At 37.6% G+C, this 22,444-nt stretch overlaps 1 protein-coding gene across 2 annotated transcripts; it reads right to left on the bottom strand.

The window, feature by feature from the left end:
- Positions 1-11: 11 nt before the first annotated feature.
- Positions 12-22,385, bottom strand: KRIT1 (KRIT1 ankyrin repeat containing). Of its 2 annotated transcripts, none has more exons than XM_065666383.1 (18): positions 22,313-22,385; positions 21,194-21,267; positions 20,134-20,252; positions 19,515-19,674; positions 18,069-18,161; positions 17,068-17,197; positions 14,832-15,075; positions 14,430-14,545; positions 13,858-14,001; positions 12,618-12,774; positions 12,240-12,347; positions 10,536-10,692; positions 7,042-7,193; positions 6,231-6,397; positions 4,040-4,127; positions 2,630-2,836; positions 2,212-2,328; positions 12-1,736 (listed from the first exon to the last, which is right to left on the bottom strand). In XM_065666383.1, the coding sequence occupies exons 3-18, from the start codon at positions 20,233-20,235 to the stop codon at positions 1,668-1,670; spliced, it is 2,211 nt and encodes a 736-aa protein (XP_065522455.1). In that variant the 5' UTR covers positions 20,236-20,252; positions 21,194-21,267; positions 22,313-22,385; the 3' UTR covers positions 12-1,667. The 2 variants fall into 2 exon arrangements, with proteins under 2 accessions (XP_065522455.1, XP_065522456.1); XM_065666384.1 differs by lacking the exon at positions 22,313-22,385 and adding an exon at positions 22,081-22,286.
- Between the last annotated feature and the right edge of the window lie 59 nt (positions 22,386-22,444).

The following is a 22,444-nucleotide window of genomic DNA, read 5'->3' as shown; positions in this document are numbered from 1 at the left end:
AACAACAAACATTACTTGTTGCAAACAATTTATTAGGTAGTAATAAATAGGAAATTAGCAGAAAGGACTATACAGCAGTAAGGCATATTAATAGTATTGTTAAATATGCAACTGACACATTTTAACATACTTCCTCTAGTTTTCTAACAAAGTGCTATGTAGAGAAGTGTATTTCTGATGCCAGCGCCAAGTGATAGCCAGGATGGCTGCATTACAAAGGACCTGTTTTATTATTTACCTTAAATATAACACTCCATGAAGAGTTACTGTTATTTATATGCCAGTGAGGTTTAAGTGAAAAAGTATAGCTTGCTAAGAAGATTACAAAATGTCTCCTGTTTACTTAACTGCTTACTACTTTTATCTCTTAAACTGCACTTGCTAGTTGTAAGGTGTGAGTAAAGTTACTACACAAGAGCACAGCTTCTAACATTCATTTTTGCTTTTATTTGAAAACTTAGAGGCAAGTGCTAATTTTCATTGTTTAAAAAAAAAAAAAAACTTTTTTACAAAATATTGCACACTGGTTTAGCATGCAGTTTACATGGAAGAAACAGTCAAGTGCACTTAAAACCCTGAAATACAACCAGAAATTTTGAGGAGTTGTGTTATGGATACTATTTTAATGTAGAAAGATATGTTTCAGATTGCATAGAGTCCCAGCTCATTGAAACCCAATCCTGACTCTGCACAGACCAGGCAGGTGCTTACCAACTGTGTCTGACTTCCTTGGAATATAAATCTTCATTCCTGCATCCTGCACTGCTTGTAGCCTCAAGAAACTTACGTAATCGGTAGGAAAATTAGTTTTAACAGGAATAACTTAGTACCTCCTATCCGAGTTTTTATTACTGCATATGTGCTGCAAACCAGGGTAAGATTTATTAAACTTTCTGAAGTCCTCTGAGTAAGATTCATTTGTAAATCTGTACCTCCCTCTCCTCCATATACACATTTTATATTGCACAGCAAAAGAAAAAATCCATTATTTAAAAAACAAACCAACCCAAACATGCTAAACATTTTATATGGCTTCTGAGTGATTTAAAGTTATTTCCCTTTTGACATCCTCATGCAGTATTTTAGAATAAATATGAATATAAAGTATGAGAAAGTTAAGACTAAAACCAAAGCCAGCTGTAACGTTTTTCAGAAATCAAATGAAAGGCAAGTTTATCAAAAGTAGTTGCTCAAAGGTCTAACTGGTCACGCTTATCAACAGTATCTTAAAAAGTGTGTCTACAAAATACTGTAACATATACAGCCTCCTTGATGTTCCACAGAACAACATGAAAGGTAAATAGGTTAACTGAGACTTGCTTAATGGCACTGGTTGTCCCACAGTCCTATGGGAACAAAAGCCTTACGTGATTCATGCTCATCCATCTCAGTCAACCATTTACATTTCATTAGCTTTATTGGTTAAGCTCAAGCCCTACAATAGCTTATGTATGAACCACAAAAATATTTATAAAAATAATAGATACATTGTATAGGATTTTTTTAAAAAATAAACCATGCAGCTTCTGTACAAAGTTAAAAAACTGTACAAACAGACTTCTGTATTGTGTAAAATTCATGTACATGGAAGCCTTCTGTTACGAGGAGCCATAAGTTGGTTTTTGCTTAGCCAGCAGATGCAGTTCCAGAACTACTGTTCATTTCCATCATTCATTTCTGTCACTTGGCATTAACTGGCCATTTAATTTCATCAAAAGTTTCACGACAAGACCTGCCTGTATAAAGGTATAAAATTAAATTCTCTCAGCATTTCGGAACTGTGAAGGATCAAGTGTATGACAAATGCAACTAGATAAAAGTAGTGTTAGAAGTTGCATCATTTTAGAAATAAGGAAAATAAACCCTAGATTTTTCTCAGCTATCAAAAAGTGCTTTTCAAAATACTCAGTCACTTCCCCTGTAACCACTTTAATACATAGGAATCAAAAGCAACTACTGTGAAAGTATGCAAAATACTCAAAAGGAGTTACACCACATGTTAACACGGCATACTACCACGCATGCAGACTACGGTAAAACAAGCATTTTCCTTCAGACATCCTCAAACACTATCAAAAGTGGCTGGATTTATAGGGATGCGGCTTAGGCTTCTTTTATCCTGTACAAAGGTGGTCAGTCTCAAGAGGAGAGGCATGCATCTAGTTTAGGAAAAATAATTGAACATAAATGATGAAAAATGACAATGCTTACCTGTTTGGTATGCACAATAAAGCTCATTTTGTTTTCCAGACTGTGGATTTGAAAACATGTATCTCCATCTCCCAACTGCCACATAAAGCAACCATACTTGAGGCTGAGGAGTAAAGCCTACAATGAAATGTAAAAAACTGTCATTCAAAATATTCACCATACTAACAAATGAAACTTTGTTTAGTTCCCTTAGACAGGATTCTGATTTCGTATATTCCACAATCCAGTTGTAGCTTATAAAAGGAGTAAAGTGGAAAAATACAGGGCTTTCTGTTAGTAGTGCCTTATGAAAATCTTAAAATCTTGGAAATCTTCAGCAGAGTTTAAACAGTTGGATGTGAAATGACTATTAGCACAAAGAATATAAGAGAACAGAATTAAGCTTAACAGTTATTACTGGCAGTTCACTTAAGCTGACCTTTGTTTCCATGTTGAGGAGGTGCAGCCCTTTTACATTTACTCCTACATATACTTTAATCACTTTATGGCTACTTGAACTTGCTTTGGTGAATATCTGTCCCGTGAAAAAAGCTGCTCCGTAAGTAGGAATTTCCCAGCAATTCTGCAAGAACATGCGCTGAAGGTGGTGCATCTCTTTACTTACACCTTCGCTGGTGCTGAGATTCTAGAGAGAAAAGAATAGCAGCAATCAAAAAGTCTTCAAACAGCTGTGGTTATTTGAAGAACATCCATTATAGTGGAATTCCCATCAAACAAGTGTTCCCAAAACACTTCCCCAGCAACCATTTTCCTACATCTACACTAAACACCCACAGAAAGGCTGAAATGCCAAAAGAGACTGAGTCAGAAAGCAGATACCTGTATGAGCCTCAGAAACCTGAACCACAGACACCTAACCTCTGCAGGGCCTCAGAGTTTTGCCTCTCTCAGCAGTATGCCAGACTCATCAGGCATAAGCTGCTGTGCACCCATCTGATACTAAATGCATCTGATACTAAATGCATACCCCAAAATAATGGCCTAAGAGCAGAGATCAAGAAAGCAATTATCATTCTTGCATACTGTCTGATACAAGAAGGAGTAGAAACTAGTCTGCTATGTCCTCTGCTACACCATGGTCTTAGGAAGACCAATATGATCCACTCCATCTGTATTAGAAAGAACATGAATTATCCACTGGTTTCTGACAAAAATAAAAATAAAAAGGGTATGCACCAAAAGAAAGTTTATGATTCCATAACCTCATCTCAAAAGAGGGGCAAGGCCTGAAAACATTCCCCGAGTGCCTCTGCAGTGCTCCCTGGCTGCTACCTTTAGCAACGCATGTCAACCGGTATGGTTCTCTCCCTTACACACCTCATTTTCCCCACAATTTTTTATGAATTTTTTCATGAATTTCATGTTCAGGTGTCCCTCCCCCCTGTGGAATCCACAGCTCTCAGTTAGATGTCATTTACAGAACTAACCCACACTTACAAATTTGGCTCAGTTAACTGCTCTAGTCAAAGGAGTTTGTGTGAGCACGTGCACATCAGCAGCATTATCAGACCCCTACCTTACCAGCTATACTGGCAAATGGACTTTGTGGATCTATTGCTACAAGTCAGAGTAGATTTTTTTACATGTATGCCTGATTTGGCCCCAAACACTGAAGATAAATAGATGACAATCATTATTTACTTCTAAAAACCAGATCAAATGTAGCGGTGGCAAGACAAACAGCATTCCAACAACCCATACAAAAATTAAGAACATACACATTTCCAGCTTTATATACTAGTATTTTTGTTCATTAACTGACAACCAAACAGTTGTCAAAAAAAAATCTTTAAGACAGGATTTTCTACTATGTAATTATTTCTCTCACCTTGTATTCATGAAGTATCCTGTTTGTCCAGTGAGGAGCTTTACTTTTTAGTTTAGTGATTGGTACTATAGATTTAAGATTTTCTTCACTAAGAGAAAAACAAAGAAAAATAAAGTTTTCTTCACTAAATAAAGTAAGGAGAAAGAACAATGTCTGCCCATTTGTATCTTCAAGTCTATTTAGCTAGACAGCTCCTACTCTATCTTGCTTCATTAGGTGAAAAGCTAAGGCTTCCTAAGATACAGTGTAATTCTCAATTAATGGAGATCTAGCTTTGTGTTATACACTTTGTGTGTACCACAGACACAGCAAGGAGAGGAAATGCTGGCAGCAGAACAGGCAGGTCTAGTCTTGATTACAGACCAGTTTGGTGAATTCCAATTTGGAAGCCAAAATTATATACAAACAGCCATTCACACCAGAACATCACATACTCAGAGAAGATGACACCTTATACTCTTCCCTTCACTGCTGTATCAGAACCAGTGGCTTCGCCCAATTAATTTCCATATGAAAGTTGTGTATTACACAACATGAAAGTGGAGCTATTTATATGAAGTGCCTTTTTAAACACAAAACCACAGAAAAAAAAATACCACTAAAAGGAAGACTTGACTGGTTTGCTTTTATGCAAAATTAAAATAGTCTCAGAAAACTAGTGATGTAACCTATTTAGTAATTTTTAAACTATATTTCGCAGTAACTGCCCATTATACCAAGCAAAAAATCTATCTAGGGACAATACATCCAGATCTTTGAGGTCAAGGGTACTCTCATACACACAACAGCCTGGATATCTATGTCTTTTAATAAACATTTATGTTGATTACAAAAATAATAATAATAAAAAAAAAATTATCAGAATATCTTCATCTGAAGAAGAACAAGTCAAGGTATTTTCCAACATCTTGAGTTGAATACAAATGGAAAGTTTGCCCAAATGTCCATAAGGCTTATTACCTGGCCCAAACTACCTTTCCAAGTAGTCCTGTATATAGAGTCACAGATTTCCACTGAGCAGGATCAATGCAGACTCATACTGCTAATTTGCCCCCCTGCAGCTGCTAGGATTCAGCACAGGGTAGTTTCATATTAAACCTGTCTGTGTTTAAATACACACTCCTGCAGCTGGGCAGTCCCACTTAAACCCAGTTCTCTTCATGCTCAATCTACCAACTGTGTAACTGCAGGACTCAGCAGCTGAATCTACCAAACACCCCACCCGAAAGTTTTCCAGTCAGTGAGCTCATTCACCTGGCATACTCTCTAATGGTACAGTCTCTACACCTAACAGAAGGAAGAGAAAGGAATGAACAAGTGCAGTCAATATAGCCAGCCCTTTCAGAGGCAGCTCACACTTACATCAGAGTAACTGTAGCAGAAAATGCACCCTGATTTACTGATGGTGGAGAGCACAACCAAAAAACAGCAAGCCAAGACAGCTCAGTTGATGCTGTGAATGAGAGGAGATGAGAAGTATAGTAGCATTCCAGAATACCACAGCTGCTGTTAGATGAATGAACTGAGGTGGAGATGGTGGGGAGTGAAGATGCACACATTAAGAGAACTGGAATCCTGATGTGCTCAGATACTGATGTAGAAATGTACATGGGAGGACAAAGCCATACCCCAGAACAGCTTAGCTTCTGTTGTGCTGGCAAGCAGAGAGAAAGGGAGAGAAAACCACCATCTGGCAGAGCCCTGCTAGTGCTATATTTCTGATCAATCTAGTGTAGCAGTTCACACACAAATGAGAGAACAGGAAAAGTATCTCTGCATGGCCTGTCCTCTTCAAACAGGGAGGAAAGCCAGTCCCAGAAGTTGGTCTAATTGGACACAGTAAGAGTTTTCTTCATCATTGTCCAAACTCTCAGTCCTGTCAAAACCCTTGAATCACATGTATACTATTACTCACTTTTTGGCATTACTGTACCTTGGTACAGACTTACAGAATACAGAACCCTCCATCCCTCTGCCTGGGACTACAGTAAGTAAGATTAAATGTTTTTCAGACCCCATGTCCAGCTTCTGTTAATGCTACAAGGGTTATGTGGTTACTGTGAACTATTGCTCAGTGATGGAGAAAAATAATTAATATATCATGCCTAAAATTTGAGAATTCCATAGTAAACACTACCTAAAAATACTTAATCTAAAACCGTACTTTTAAATTTTAAATATATATACTTACTTTAGAAAGCCCTGTTTATGTTTCTTGCTCTCATAATTTCCATAGACTATTTGTAGAAGCAGACTGGCCAGTGTGATCAGCTTGGCATCAGGTGATGTATAAAAACCTTTCAGTAAATTATATCTGGCTTCATCAAAAAGGATAAGAATAGCCAATGGATCCTCAATCTGTTAAAAAGATTTAAATAATATGATCTATTTGTAAAAGCACATGAGCTTATAAACTATATATATATAAGCTATAATTACAGTTCCTCACTGATCCAGAGACAGAAAACAAAAAACTGAGCCTGCCTAAAGTATACATTTTACTAATGCTTTGTACTAGAAAAAAAAAAAAAAAAAGACAGTTTCATGAACTTAATCCAACACTTCATTGATCTAACACACAAATTAGAGGTGACTGACATACTGTTCCCAACCCACAGGTTCACAGAAATACTGACATCTGTGTTTTTTTTCTCTCAAGAATGTACTTTGAATAATATGTTTGAGTAACTCCATTGAAATTGACCAATTAAATATCTGAAAAATCACTTCATAGGAAGAAAAAGAAAATTGGGCAGGTTGGTCTTAGCCGTATGACAGATAGAGACTGAGAGACACAGACTTACAATAAACCGAACAGTTGGGAAGGTGAGAGAGAGGGTGGGAATACAAGGTGGAAAAAACCTGAAGACTCTGTTACAGAAATGAGAGGTCAGGTTTAAATAAGTTTGGAAATTACTAAGGTCATTAAACACATAGCATGTTGATCACCAGAGTGGTCTGACTCTGACCATGATTTCATGCTACCACTTCCAAGTGCAGACCTTTTTTTCTATTTCCAGTGGGAGTCTCACATCTCTTCTCAGGAAAAGCTGTGAAGTTTCCCTTTGAGGATCCAAGTTTGTCAGTTCAGTGAATATTTCAGGCCAATCTCGAATATGCTGCAAAGGCTTGTGATATGGCTTCAGTTGGAGGCCTGAAAAATAACAGGGTGTTTTTTTCTTAAAGAAAATAAACAGAATAACCCAGCGTACACACGCACACATATATACATGATTATTAAATACTGCATTAAAACCAGAGTATTTGAAACAGAGGACTCATTAACATTTCACTCTGCATTTTCTAAACTGTTATATAAAAAAGGTTTTGAAGATGTGGATTTACTGACAAAACTCTCAGCATCAATTCACTAAATGCACTAGCGACGAACCTTCATTATTTTCAGCTTCTCAAGAGTGAAGTGGCATTTAAAAATTTAATGGAATACCAAGATGGAACTTAGAACAGTAACAAACCACTAGAGACTGTTCTCTCATTTATTGTGGGAGAAATACAAAGTCCAGTAATCTTATTTTGGGCAGAAAAATACAGATACAGCTTATCTGATAAACATATTTTCTATTTTTGGGTATGTATAAACCATAAACTTCTCAAAACATGCTTTTTTTAAATCTGTAAAACATCTTGATTCTTTAAAGGCTACAGTCATCCAATGCTTCATGTTCTCCTGCATACAAGAGAGCTGAGAAATTAATACAGAGCTTTTGACTACAGTCCTATTAGATACATATATTCAGTTACACTCATTCTCTTACTCTGCCTGTCCTTGTGATTATTGAGTGGCTGTTTTATAGTAATGAGGAACTAGAAGGTTGTATCTGCCTCATCCTCACTGCTCTGGCTTTTACACTGTGACATTTCAAATTATATGAAAACCTTCAAATGACATGTTATAGTACAACATCTTTTCACTAAGAATCATCAGTTCACTCAATTCATCCACCTTACATTCAAACACAGAAAAAAATATCTGTCCTACAAAGAAGAAAACTATGGTCGTTACAGTGGTACACAAACTGCAAGAAATACATTTTGTAATGAAACTTGTGCATTAGTTGTTTGAAGCCAAATCAGAAGCCAACTCATTTTCAAACTTATGCTAAATATCTAAGGAATTACTTCGGATAACATAAATAATGTATCCTCTCAATTGCAAAGGTGATACTTCAATGATCTGAGTAAAACATGACATAACATTTAGAAAAGGCACAAGCAGCAAGACTTAAACACTCAAACACTTCCTTTTCTTCCAGATATTAACATCTAAGTTTAACTGGAGGCTACAGTAGTCACAAGACACACAGGGAGAAAAAGATTTAAAAAGCATGAAGAAAAGATTTCCTGCAATATTTACAGATTAAAAAAGCAAAGTAACAATGAACAATGCCACTGTAGGGGGAATTTACAACAGTAAATAAAATTTTAAATGCAAGGCTTCTGTGTTAATGGTACTGTCACAGCATTCTACCAGACTTGAATTGTGCTTTGTAAATGCACTATAACGTGTCCCACAGCTATGCTGCTGCAGTACTGTTTATCGCATTTTCTGACAAAACACAAACAGAATCATTGACTCTTCTGTGGTTTATTTTTTGCTACATATCTCAAACTACAACTATCACCTACTTTTTATTTAAATCAGAAAAAAATATTAAAAAACAAAACAAAAAAACCCAAAAAAAACCCACCATCAAATATAGTAATAATGTTTTGCATGAGAATGCCCTCCCACCAACTATAAGGATGCTGGGGAGGGACTCTTCATTAGGGACTGTAGTGCTAGGACAGGGGCTAATGGGTTAAAACTTAAACAGGGAAAGTTTAGATTGAATATAAGGAAGAAGTTCTTTACTGTAAGGGTGGTGAGGCACTGGAACGGGTTGCCCAAGGAAGCGGTGAATGCTCCATCCCTGGCAGTGTTCAAGGCCAGGCTGGACAGAGCCTTGGGTGACATGGTTTAGTGTGAGGTGTCCCTGCCCATGGCAGGGTGGTTGGAACTAGATGATCTTAAGGTCCTTTCCAGCCCAACTATTCCATGATTCTATGATTATGTATCTGAAAACTCATTTACCAAAAATCATTTTGGTGCAAAACATGTGAAAATTCGTATTATTAAAGGACCTAATGAAAAAAAGCCCAAATCAAACAACCAAAAAAGAAAACCCAGAAGCTATCAGGAGAACTGGCTACCCTGCATTTAGAGAAGGCTGAGGTTCTTAATGACTTCTTTGCCTCAGTCTTCACTGGCAAATGCTCTGACCACACCACCCAAGTCTTGGAAGGCAGACGCAGGGACTGTGAGAATGAAGACCTCGGGTCCACTGCAGGAGAGGATCTGGTTCAAGACCATCTTAAGAACCTGAACGTGCACAAAACCATGGGACCTGATGAAATCCATCTGCAGGTCCTGAAGGAGCTGGCGAATGAAGTTACTAAGCCACTGGCCATCATATTTGAAAAATCATGGCAGTCAGGTGAAGTTCCCAATGACTGGAAAAAGGGAAATGTAACCCCTATTTTCAAGAAGGGGAAAATGGATGATCCAGGGAACTACAGACCAATCTGTCTCACCTCTGTGCCTGGCAAAATCTTGGAGCAGATTCTCTTGAAAGGCATACTAAGCCACATGAAAAATAAGGAAGAAGTTCTTTACTGTAAGGGTGGTGAGGCACTGGAATGGGTTGCCCAAGGAAGTTGTGAGTGCTCTATCCCTGGGCAGTGTTCAAGGCCGGGCTGGACAGAACTCTGGGTGGCATGAATTTAGCATGAAGTGTCCCTGCCCATGGCAGGGGGATTGGAACTTGATGATTTTAATGTCCTTTCCAACCCTAACTATTCTATGATTCTAACAAACCAACCAATGATCATCTTTAATCTACTAGTTTCAAACAGGTTAAACATTGGTAAAAACAACTACATGCATCCAATTTCAGAAATTCTGGGAAGAAAAATACCACTAAAATAAGGGTAAGTTAGCAGTAAGGCATATGACAGAAAAAGTTAATGGCAATGCGTTTGTGACAACAAAACAAAACGGCAATGTGGACCTGCCTCACCTCCCCAAATGAAATACATTCTAGATCCCCCAGTGATGTGGGGTCAGACCTATTAGGGGTACCCAAAATGGTGGCTAAAATGAAGCAGCTTTCTATAGCTCTGAAAGCACAGTTGCGAGACACCAGGCTGTAAAGGCTGGCAGTTGATCTACTGGAGGAAAGCTTAAGCAGAGGGAATAGAAAAACTGGCTTCACTGACTATGTAAAAGATACAAAGAATGAGACGCATGTGTATTAAGGGTCCAGATACATACTAACTCCTAAAGGATGGCTTTTAAAAGCAGAAAGAAAGAGGTTAATAGTGAACAGTCAAAGAGCATGCTTCTCATTTTCTTTAGAAAATACTATTTTTTCTAAACATAAGAAGTACAAAAACCTATGATAAACTCTCAAGTATAATGACATTCCTTGTCACTTACTGAGGTTTTCAGAACAGATCCAGATAGTGAAGTATTGCTGAGTTTCTTGAGACAAACGCATCCCCTCCATTATCTGCTGTACAGTAGTATTGTTTCCATGTTTCAACTCAACAGAACGGTAAGACCCATCCATACGATAAATACGTGCCTTTTCATACTATATAAAAATTAAAACATATTAAACAACTCGTTAAAATCCTTTCTGTTGGTGCTTCTGGAGAAAAAAGCAATTTTACCATACTGCTGAGAAAAAGAACATAGCACAACTCCTGCATATTTACTATTTATCAAAACTGCTTGTTTCATGTCCTACACAAGTCCTTATACTGTGCTTTTTACCACAAGTCCAAGAAAGACCTTATTGATATTTTGAGGACTTCATTTCTGTTGAACTTAAAGGCAACCAGGCATTTAAAGTCCCCTGAGAGATTTGGGCTCAACTGCCTATGCATAGCCTGAAATGTCCACTTTACTATTATTGACAAGTTATGAATTATTCCTTTTCATTAGACTATAATAAAAGACTTCTTAAGGGGAAACACCCCAGTACAATAATAATACACTCTCAATGACGATCTTTTGAAGTTCTGTAACAGAACTCCAATAGCTTTCACTGAATTGCGTGTGGGCTCAGAGTATGCCTCCTGAAAGACGTACTTAACATAAATCATGTGCTGATTGCATACAAACAAGTCATAAATCTATGAAACTTCTTGTTTTCATCTCTCTAACAGGTTAAAGTTTCAGCTGCTTAAATCAAAAAGTTGCAGGAATCTGTTATTTCCCTTCTTCAAATCTACTCAGTCGTCAAGAACTGATTCCTAAAGACTTCTGGAAAGATTAATGCCTTGGAAAATGACAGCTTATTGAAAATGAGGCTGGATGGAAAACATCAGTCTGTTTTTGCTGCAGTAGTCACTGTGACTTCTGTTTAAGTGGGTTTTTTTAACATTTTAATTCAATAGTAATAAGTGACAACATAGTATCACCTATTATGCTGTGAAATCTACTTAAAATATGTGTATTAGTCTTTTAGAGTCATTAGACACACATCTGCTATTTAATCAACTGCATAAGAAGATCCTTAAAATACAGGATGTCAGTTCTTTCATTAACTGTTTTGGAAGACTCATTCATACACAGTGAAATTCAGGTAATTTAAAACATCTTGAAAAATTGACAGGTTTACTGCCACCTACCTACAGAGATACAAATTACACCTGAAGTCAAAGAAAAAACCAAGGGGTTTTATCTCATTTGGCTAATTTTAAATCCACTTCAGGATGACAGAAATCACAAACTAAATTTTGTTTACTATCCGGGCTAGATCTTCACTGACTGCCCAGGAAGCTTACACCGACTAAGTGATGTAAAGCTTATTCTGCAGAAGCCTACATTTAGCCAGCTCCTGTTTAACAACTTGTAAGATGACAATGCAAAGAAAGCTTATGGTTGTATGATCAAAAGTAGACATAAAATCAGTAGCTGATATGATGCTCCTACAAATAAAATACCATGTTTAAAATCTTCCATGCATTTCTTAAGCAATAAACATAGAAACATTTAAAGACACAAAATGATTTACACTAACAATTTCAGTACACTGCACATTTCCAGTAAGAACTATACATGAGCCTCTCTCTTCTACAAGTTTAGGTATAAATTAAATACAAGCTTTAAACAATTTAGAAAATAAACTCATACAGGCTTATTTATGGCTTCCTTCAGCAGTTTTGCAGCTTCTTCCCACTCATTCTGTTTGTTCTCTTCACACACATTCAGTGGAGATCTTCCTTGTTGATCAGTAATGTGCTATAAACATAAACACCAATAGTAGTTTTCACTGGAGATAGGTAAACACATACCCATTTTCTGAGATAATTAAAATCCTTGATCTTAGGGCTCAAACACTGAACTGACAAAAAATGGGAAAGTAGCAGTAATGAAAAATAGTTAACCATTATTTTGTAATCTCTCAACAGTATCAGTGTGCTTACACACTGTGATCTGGACAAAATATTTCACATACACAGTTAGCAGCTGTTGCTAAGACTGCTATTTCTATACACAAACATAACTTACTCTGTCAATTTCTGGATGATTTAGTAGAATTTGTACTATTTCAGCATGCCCACCTCCAGCAGCAAAATGAAGAGGAGAACTGAGCTGGCCATTCAAAAGATTGGGATTGCACTTCCCTTTCTCCAACAGCATTCGAGTGGCTTCAACTTTTCCATACCTGAAGACAAATTTAAATCAGAACAGACACAGCAAACATAAGATCTTTTTTCAAACAGTCCTAAATATGGAAAGTGTATTTCCATGCTCAAAAGTTTTCAGCTTTGAAATGACACCAAAGACAATGGAACATTGGTGAGTTTGTAGAAATTAGTATCAGTTCTGCACTTCTTTGGTAACGACTGGTCTAGTAACCATTCATTGGATTCACTACAGGCAAACAGAACCTTGCTTTAAACTAGCTAAATTTGGGTAGTTGCAGCAATTAAGTTATAGCAAAACAGAGTTCAGCCTTGCCTGAAAAAAATTCCAAAACATAATCGTGTGAGAATCACAGTAAAGCTTCTGATTGTCATACAGATGGATCTCAAGGACTCTTAAGCCTCACACTGGTAAATGTTGCATATACTATCTATGCAAACTTTCTGACAAACACTAAAAATCAAGTAAGTTGGGTTGTGGGTTTTTTTATAACCAAGTTTGATTTTCATGTTATTTGTTGATATTGATTCATTGATATTCATGTTATATAGACTTTACAATAAATGCAAAGACTAACTTGAATAAAGATAAAACAAAAGCTTTTTTACAACTCAGGAAAACTCTCAAGCACTTAGATTAAATCATCACAGAGTTACAGTCAGACAAGCTGATCTCTGTAGACCACCTAGTCCAACTTCCCACTCAAAGCTTGACTGTCACCAAAACATGCTGTACTGTAAAACTGCTCACAGACTTTAACCAACAAAGACTGTAAAAGTTACCACCCTAAACTAGAACTAGTATCTGCAACAAGAACAGGTGCTTCAGGACAGATAAAGAAGGCAGTAAGTGTTTGATGATACAATCTCCACACCTGGTCTCTGAAACCATACAGATTGCAATTACCTCAAAACCTGAAGCAATCTTTCCCTTCAGAAAGTTGACACTAACATAAACTAGAGTCAAAGCATAAAAGGTCTAGAGAGGTTTTGATGATTTCTCATTTTTGAGTCTGTATGATAAATTACAGAAATAATTAAAACTAAAGAATCATGACAGCAAGAATATATCTGATCGGCAAAACTATATTCATCTGACTCACCAGCATGCGTAATGGATAGGTGCCCAGTGGTCACTATCTAACTGATTAACAGAAAACTTTTTATCCAGAAGGTGGCTTAGTAAATCAGAGTCGCCTTCACAAGCACTGCGGTGGAGAGGGAAATCATCTACCCACTGGTGTTCCCTATGAATTAAAACGGCAAACATGAGGAAAACACAGTTCAGAAATATTTCACTAGTTGAGAACATTGACTTTTTTAAAATTAGTAATATAGCACTAACTGCAGATCTACATGAAGAATAAAAATGAAGCTCATACAGTTAAATTGTGCCAGTATTCATACAACTAGTATTTTTGTCATGCAGTAGTCAAACCACAGCTGTATTCATTATGCTAAGAAATGCTTCTCTAACATTTATAATTTAAACCTTTCTTGATCTGTCCTTTAATTGTTGTTTCAGTACGTACACACTTCAAACAAAATATTTTTTAAATATATATTTATAAAGTCCCACAGTAACAGGAATCTCATTCTGATCAAGTCTACCAAGGACTACTGTCATAAACAAAACAAAATTATCTGTTAATGAAAAAGGAATGTAACATAATACTTGTCCTCCGTGACACTGCTCATGCTACGTTGCCACTTTTCTCTTTTAGGAATCTGAATCTTTGAATAGTCTGGAGCTCCAAGACCAAAGTATGGATTTATTACCACTTTGTCAACCTGCAAAGACATAATTTAAACACAGCTGAAAAAATATCTTCCATAGATTTGGCTGAACAATCCCCCATCCAGGCTGAGTATTCTCTTGAAACCAAATTTCAATAGTAACATTTTATAATTAAAGAGAATTATGTTCGAATGTAAGAATTTGAAAACCATTTAGCAGTCAGTGTGCAATAAAGAATTCTGACTATATTAAATATAAAGCAAACATTTGTATCAAGTAAATGAACTGTAAAACTAAAATGTATGTTTCATGAATATAAAATGAAAATATAACTCTTACCCTATTAGTATACTGAAGGTCAGAGCCAAACAAAGGATTATAGATACACATATCTGCTTTTTCCAGTGCCAGCATTTTACTCTTTATTTCCAGGGCAGTATAACCCATGTGCAATGAGCTCTCTGTCTGACCAGGTTCTATAGCATAGGCAGGGTTTATTACATTCGTTTTGATTCTCTCAAGAGGAGATGGTCTGAATAAAGCTGGGATGGAGTGAGACTGGGTGTGCCGCTCATCCAACCACCTGCAGGAGAGAATGGGCAAGTAATTAATTGTCAGGTAGAAAAGGACTATTTTGGTCATGCCTGTTCATTATTCTGTTTAATTAAGGGCTGAACTTATGATAATTGCACATTTCACTAACAATTATTATTATAATGTGTACATCCAAATTTATAGGACTAAATTAATCCTCAGATGTGATTTTTTTTTTAACCAAATGTAGTTAAGCAAATATATTTGCTCAAACACATTTCCTGCAGACTCTCAAAGAAAATGAAACTATAAGCTAAGGTAAGAGTGTAACACTGGTTATAGTCAAAACACTTAACCAAACTAACATGTCACCATTTTGCTTACTTTCAGTTTATCAGTATTACTACCCTCAAGATACAAATTTTGAAATATAAAGCAGTTTTTTTTACAGGATGAGTTGAAGTTTCAATATCTGTGCTTCTAATCCACATGTTTCATCAGGGAGAGACAGGAAAAGGCAAAAAATCAGAAGGTCTCTTTTAAGTATACTCCTACTGACAGTACAGAAGGGCTTTAGAGCCCCCTTACTCTGAGCTAGTGTGGTCAGCACAGCATACCTGCTGCATTTTTCCTGCCATTTATGCAATATAACACAGGGCTCAGGACAAGTTATTCATCACAGCTTTTGGATAAAGGTATTTTCACTAAATTGCTACATTATTTTACTTTAAAAGTGCCCAGTTCAACATTACACTGAGGACCAGGTTTGTATTTAGGTTTTTTCACATTCTCACAAGCTTGAGTACAGAGCATGTACTCTGCTAGAACACAGCATCTAGTGATTTAGCCTGAAAACACAGAAGTACATGCTTTGGAAAGACAGATCCACTGACAGACCACTTGGATCTTGTCTGTCCCAGAACCACATGTAAGCACAGCAGAGCATGGCCTGTAGTTCAATGCACGTGCTTAGGCCTGGATTTTTAAGTCCCAGATCCAAGCCATCATGTGCTGCAAAATCTGTATTCCCTCCACTTATGGTCCTGCTGGGAAGGAGGACTGTAAAATTGTGGTCATTGCACTATCAACATCCTCTTGTCCCTCTGAAGTATTTTCAGGCATTTTCCCTACACAGTTGGTAAATAGGTTAGTTATGGCAATTTGAATCTTTGGTAAGTGTGTTTCAGACTATACACACAGAGAATAATCAATATAAAAGATTTTTCTATTGTATTTCCAAGGCTTCTCTCACAACTGTAAGGCTCATAACACACTTTAAACAGAGCTTAGAGTCTGAAGACATTTGGTAAGCAGCAAACAAATACAATTGGCACGATGGTATACATGGAAATACCACAACTCTACTATTAAACTGTAAAAATCCTGCAGTTTTAGGTAGTAGCCTCTGACTTAGAATTTTTCATTAGTCTGGAGTTTCAGCTAACTTCATTAATGCAAATAAGTTCATACATAAGTATGTCTGGTATTTCTTTGTTCAGGGTACCTAAGAAAGACTAAAAGCTGCTTACATATTCCGTTTTCAAACTACTATAAACCTGGCTAAACAACTAATCACCTTTCTGAAAGTTAATTCCCTACTACAAATACATTTGTATGGGTGGGAAAGATACACTCCCTTTCTATAAGGAGGTTTAATTTAAATGCAAATCTTAATGGTATACAATTAACAGGGTATTTTTAATACACTCTGGCAAATACTCTTAAAGATTACAATTATGCCATTTACAAAAGATTAAACATTACTATTTCATATGGTTTTACAAAACATTCACTGTAAGCAGGAACCTCCAAAAAGACACTTGATTTAGATAAGTACACCACTAGAGTTTGCAAAAAAGATTTTCAGAAAGATTTTGAGATTTGATGTCAAGGTTTCAGCTTCTGATTAACATGAAGAAAATAGCACGGTATCACGACTTCCTTCTTAATCACAAGAATGCTACGAAAACTGTGTGCTACATCTACAAATTATCTTGTTTAACTTCTATTTTAATGTATGTTTACGGATGGCATTTCTTACTTATCCAAGGCAATTAACATTTTTGCAGTAAGCGTAGCAAAATGGGTGCTGGATTCACTGCATACTCTCATGATGTCTTGTAAACAATAGAACACAGGGCATCCAGGGCTATAAGCATATTTCGTATTATCTAAAAAGGAAACATTGTTAAGAAACATCAAAGAGAAGAAAAATCATATTTTCCCTTCTACAACTTTGTAGTTACACATTCCCAACTAACTGAGCGCATATTCTAACTTTAGACTAACTTAATTTTTCCAAATGGCAATTGATGGAAATTACATACAATCCTTACGTAACAATTCACAACTCAACAGGGTAGCCTTAGAAACTGTCAAGTGTTCAGTTACTTTTCCATCAGTGTGATCAGATTCATCTGAGGAATTAATATTAAAATATATACTGTTGTCAGAAAAAAATAGCAGTCGGGACTGGAAGAAGTATTTATACATTGGCAGTTACACAATAGTATTTATTTGATAGCTTTTATCCCTAAGGCCTATAATTAACACAAAAATGAAGAAGTTTCCCCAAAATCACACAGGCATTTTCTTGAGGCTTTTTTTTTTTCCTGACAAGCAATTTACTTTGCTTTCTACAGATTTAATTAACCATTCCTTATTCAAACCTGTTTACACACTTCAATAAGCATTCTTCTCCAAGTAAAGAACAGTGGACTACATAGGATGTCTTTCTCACACTTGCATTCAGTAAATTCTGTGCATGTTTTGAAACAATCAACCGAACACACACAGCTTCAAATGTTAGTGTGCTATCGTTACAGAAACGAAGGCAATATGGTAAAAACAAGGGTTTTTTTCCTTAACTTTAAGTAACTTTTTCAAGTTTTCACGCACACAGAGAGGTTTCCACCTAAATGCAACTTTTAATGTTTAAAATGCAGAAAACGTCATCTATCATATTTATAAAAATTCTTACTAAACCTTGAACTAAACTTCTGCTAAAATGGATGTAACTTCATAAATTATGCTCAACGTTACCTTTCACAACAGTTGGAACAATGTAAAGTGATGCCTCCTGGCCTGCCTTCTCTCCATCAAGAGGAAACTTCTTCATTAACACTACACGCTTTCCTAGCACAGTATTAAAAAAAAAAAAACCACAACAAAATTATTAACCAACAAAACAAACAGTGTAGAGCTGGCTCTCTGAAAGCTCACCAGACCCAACCTTCCTAATTTCTAAGAAGAAAAAAATATTGTAAGATATAAACTAAATCAAGCTAAGAAAATCTATGTACATATGAAAAACTAAGTAACACATACATACCCATTAACATGAAAAATTACATGAATGCAACCCCTTCTTTCACAGCAACTTTTCTATACCCCTGATTTTTTGCAGCTTTCACTCCCCAAACCACCTATCTTGATGTTAAACAAGGTTCCTTCTGAAATGGGAAAGCACAGCTACGTCTCTATTGCGTGTCAGGGTGAACGCTTTTTTCATAAAGTGGTATGACAGTATCTTCCATGTTATCCTCCCTTTCACCCTTACAGAATTCAGCATTTTTGTTTTTCTGACCTCAACTACATTTCTTAGCAGTGGCCACACTACGCTGTGCATATTAATGCTTGGGGCCTCTGTGCAAGTCAATTTAGAACTCTCTAAACTGCGTAAGAAACAGGTTTTGCTTTTACACAGTATTCCTCAATGTGTATTAAGGCTGTTATGTCATGTTTGCTGCTCAACTAGCTTTGTTAGGTCCATCCAACTCCAGTCATTGCCACCCACAACATCTATGCAGCGAGCTATTCCTTTTCTAAACAGTTAGCACTGCACTGTCTTGTCCGTGCTGACAACCTTCCCACTATAACCTTGCTTACAAAGCAGAGATGAGGTACACACACACACACACACAAAAAAAAAGCGCTTTAGTCAGTATAGTTTATACCAATCTGGAAATGAAATGTGCCGGGAAAAACAATTTTTGTCAGCATAAGCATGAGGTTCGTTGCCAGAACAGCTATGCAAAAACAGTGAAAAAGAAGATGTACTAATTGAATTGTATCTGTAACACAGTTATAGCAGAAATATTTTCATGTAAATACCGTCTACTGAATAATGCTGGCTTTAGAACAGACTTCAGAGGTGATCAGTTCACTAGTTCTTATTTAGGGTAAAATTAAGGATTAAAAGCTACTACAATCTGGTTTACCAAAGTTCAGCCATAAATCTCAAATTGAGGTAAAGAAGTAGTGAAGACAAGCAAAGTTTCACTTTATAAAGCATTTACAGAGCTGGAAGGTAAAGGGAAACAAAGGTTTTAGCTGTATAGTTGGAATTTTTTTTTCCATGAACCTCAAAACATACTTTATTTTTTAAAAAACTAATTTCATGCTTTTCCATAACCTTTCCACACCCATTTAACTTTAAGAATACTTTTACAGAGCTATCAACAACAGATGAGATTAAAATGCTTTTACCTTTAATACCCTGATTGGCTGGTGAAATTGGTTTGGTGGCTTCTAACACATAATCCAAGATGCTCTGGGTTATCTCAGTGCCTCCCTGCAGTTTAGTTTCCAGCAAAACTTTCTTTCTTTTTTTCTTTTGGCCTTCAATGGGAACTTCAAGCAACAAAATCTTTCAAACAATAATGAAATCAAAGGAGTTTAAGTACAAGTGAAACAAGCACAGAGGTTTGGTTTGTTTTGTTTGGGGGTGGGGGGGAAAGAAGGGGAGAGAAATTATTGTAACACTATAAAAGCAGTAACAAAATTCAGGAAGTATTGAATGCGGAGGAGCAGGATGGTGAAGTCAAAATGACCTCCTTAACAGTAAGGTTAAAGACAAAAAGACAAGGCTGCACCCTTGTGCTGAGCAGCCCACAGGGCAAAAGGCCCTGAAAAGAAATGAAACACAAAGATATTACAAGACTGCAAAGTGTTCAAATACCATAAAGATAGGGCAATGCACAGTAGGTATATGACATACATAGACATTATTTAAGTATTCTTATTGTCAAATTTAGTTTTCTGCTACAATATATTTACTGTAATTTATTATTTTTAAAAGTTAATAAATTAAAAAATATAGTTTTACTTCATAGGATTTAGCTCGATATTCCCGAGAATTCAGGCTAGCAGTATTTTTTGGACGAATCACAGCAACATACGCATCTCCAATGCTTTCTGGGTTTCCCATCTCTCCTTCTTTTACCACTGGAAAGAATGAATAAACAGGAAGTAAAGGGCCAGTTGATAAAAATTACAAGAAAGATAATCCAACAGCACACTGAACTTCAGGATGCAGTAATCCTGCCCACCAATCCTTTCCATTATTCATTTATTTTTCTTTAGCTGGAGAAATACCAGCGGTTGCTATAATTCTGCTTTCTTTTAATGAAAGGGGGAAATCCTACATCATACAGATTTAATACAAATAATCCTGTTCTCTAACCCACTTTTAAAATAAAAATAATGGTTGGGGTTCTTTTCCAGTTTGTAACTATTTTCCCCAATTTGCAAACCAGACAAAAGGCCAAAGAAATTTAGCACTCTTAAAAATATATGAAATTTAAAAAAGAAAACCATTCTAAAGTGGCAAGCACTATAATTTATAAAAGTGCTGTAACAAAGTACTGCATTTCTGAGTTCCACAGGGATTTCAAGAAAGTACCTGATTTTCCAATCCCTTCCCTGAAGTAGAACACAATCTCTACAGCCCTAGTAACTAAGCTGTCAAAAATATGCTGCAATATGGATTCATTTACTTTGTTTTACTTCAGTGGGACTGCAAACTGGTGCACAATTCATCCAAACACAGAGTTTTTGAAGGAATAGATCTTCAGTTTCCACAAAAAAGGGCAGAGGTTTTTAGATTTGAGGTAAAAGTTTGCTTACCTTTCCGTTTAACCCAAAGTGACAATTCCTACAATTATAAAACTTAATGAAAATGGAAAAGGGAAAACCTCTTACAGCTCAATCACTTCACCTATCAAATTTGAGAAAAAAGGTCATATCTGGCCATTAACACCTTCCAGGTAATCATTGTCCTCATCTGCAAATGAACCTTTCATTCCACATCATCAAACAAACACATGCTTTCTGCAGATTAATCCCTCCACAAAGATATTTAACATTATCGGTTCTAGCTTCTTCACCTCTTCTAGGAGAAACAGGTCTTCAGATTGCCATGCCCCTACTCCATCCAGTATTTTTGCTGGGATAAGACTACCTGAAAACATATTAAAAAACAAAAAAAAAAAACAAAAAAAAACCCAAGAACCCGACATAAATAACAGCATGCATATTTTCACTTTCAGTTTAGATAAATGCATTAGTTAGACGACTTAATGATAGTATGTAAACAGTAATATCCGAATAGAAACATCTATTGATTTACATTACAGTAGCACCTAGAAACACAAAATCAGCTGTGTCCCGAGATCATACTTTGGGACATCAGAAGTTTTGAAAAGAAGAAGAAACAGCCATTCCTTAGAGGCAGCTGGGAAAGGCATGCTTCCTCGGTTTCCTCAGGATACATAGATTTGGGTCACAGGCTTGTGTGGAGAAAAACTGTACAGGCAGGGCGATAGGTTAGGATGGGGCAGGTGAAAGAGCAGAGAGTGAACTCCCTCTGCTAGTGCCATGCCCTAAACCCGGAGTGGGGTGAGGTTGTCTGGGAAAGGCAGCCCAGAGAACTGCGATCTAACTCCAGAAAACAAAAACCGAGAGTGAAGAGGGGTGGAGTTGCAAGGATGTGACAATAAAGATGCCCAGCTTCAGAACGCACCAAACCCAGGTGCCAAAAATGCGTCCCCGTCCCAGCGGACACAAGTCTGGAAAATATGCCTCAGCCGCCGGCGGCCCTCCCCGCCTCCCACACCGCCGCCGCGGGCCCCCTCAGCAACCGGAGACACGCGACCATACCACCCCGCAAAGCAGACCATCCGGCCCCGCAGCTTGCAGGCCCCACCACCAAGGAGGGGACCGGCCTCCCCCGGACAAGCACAACGGCCGGGAAGCGACCCCGCACCTCCCGTACCTCCCGCTCCTGCGGCAGCAACCACGCCGCCGCTTCACGCCTCACGGCCGAGAAGCGCCCCCTGAACTTTCCTGGTCGCGCCCTGGAGCCGGCCGTGCGCCGGGACCTCGGGGGCGGTGCTCACACCGCAGCCCCACGGAGTGGGAAAGGCTGCCGCGTCCGCGGGACCGCCCCTCCGGGGTGACGGACAGCGCCCCGGCCCTCCCGCTCGTTGCCTCCCACTCTCCCTTGCCTTCCTCCGTGATGCCGGCCGTCGTCTCCCCCGGCGCATCCTCCCGCTTCACACGGCGCCCAGGCCCCGAGCCGCGTCCCGTCTTGCCCTGCTCCGCCCCATCCCCGCCCCGCTCCCTCCCCCCGCTCGGCG

The sequence above is a fragment of the Lathamus discolor genome, chromosome 2, assembly GCF_037157495.1.
Source record: "Lathamus discolor isolate bLatDis1 chromosome 2, bLatDis1.hap1, whole genome shotgun sequence".
NCBI classification, from domain to species: domain Eukaryota; kingdom Metazoa; phylum Chordata; class Aves; order Psittaciformes; family Psittacidae; genus Lathamus; species Lathamus discolor.
This window is presented reverse-complemented; position numbering and strand designations above follow the sequence as displayed.

Bases quoted from the DNA above. Each gene is read 5' to 3' on its own strand.
- KRIT1 (XM_065666383.1), bottom strand. From the start codon at position 20,235: ATGGGAAACCCAGAAAGCATTGGAGATGCGTATGTTGCTGTGATTCGT. The intron at 15,076-17,067 runs GTAAGAAATGCC...TCTCTCCTGCAG, and splicing joins ATGTTAATTGCCTTGGATAA to GTGGTTGGATGAGCGGCACA. The intron at 4,128-6,230 runs GTAAGTATATAT...TTTTTCTCTTAG, and splicing joins CATAAACAGGGCTTTCTAAA to TGAAGAAAATCTTAAATCTA.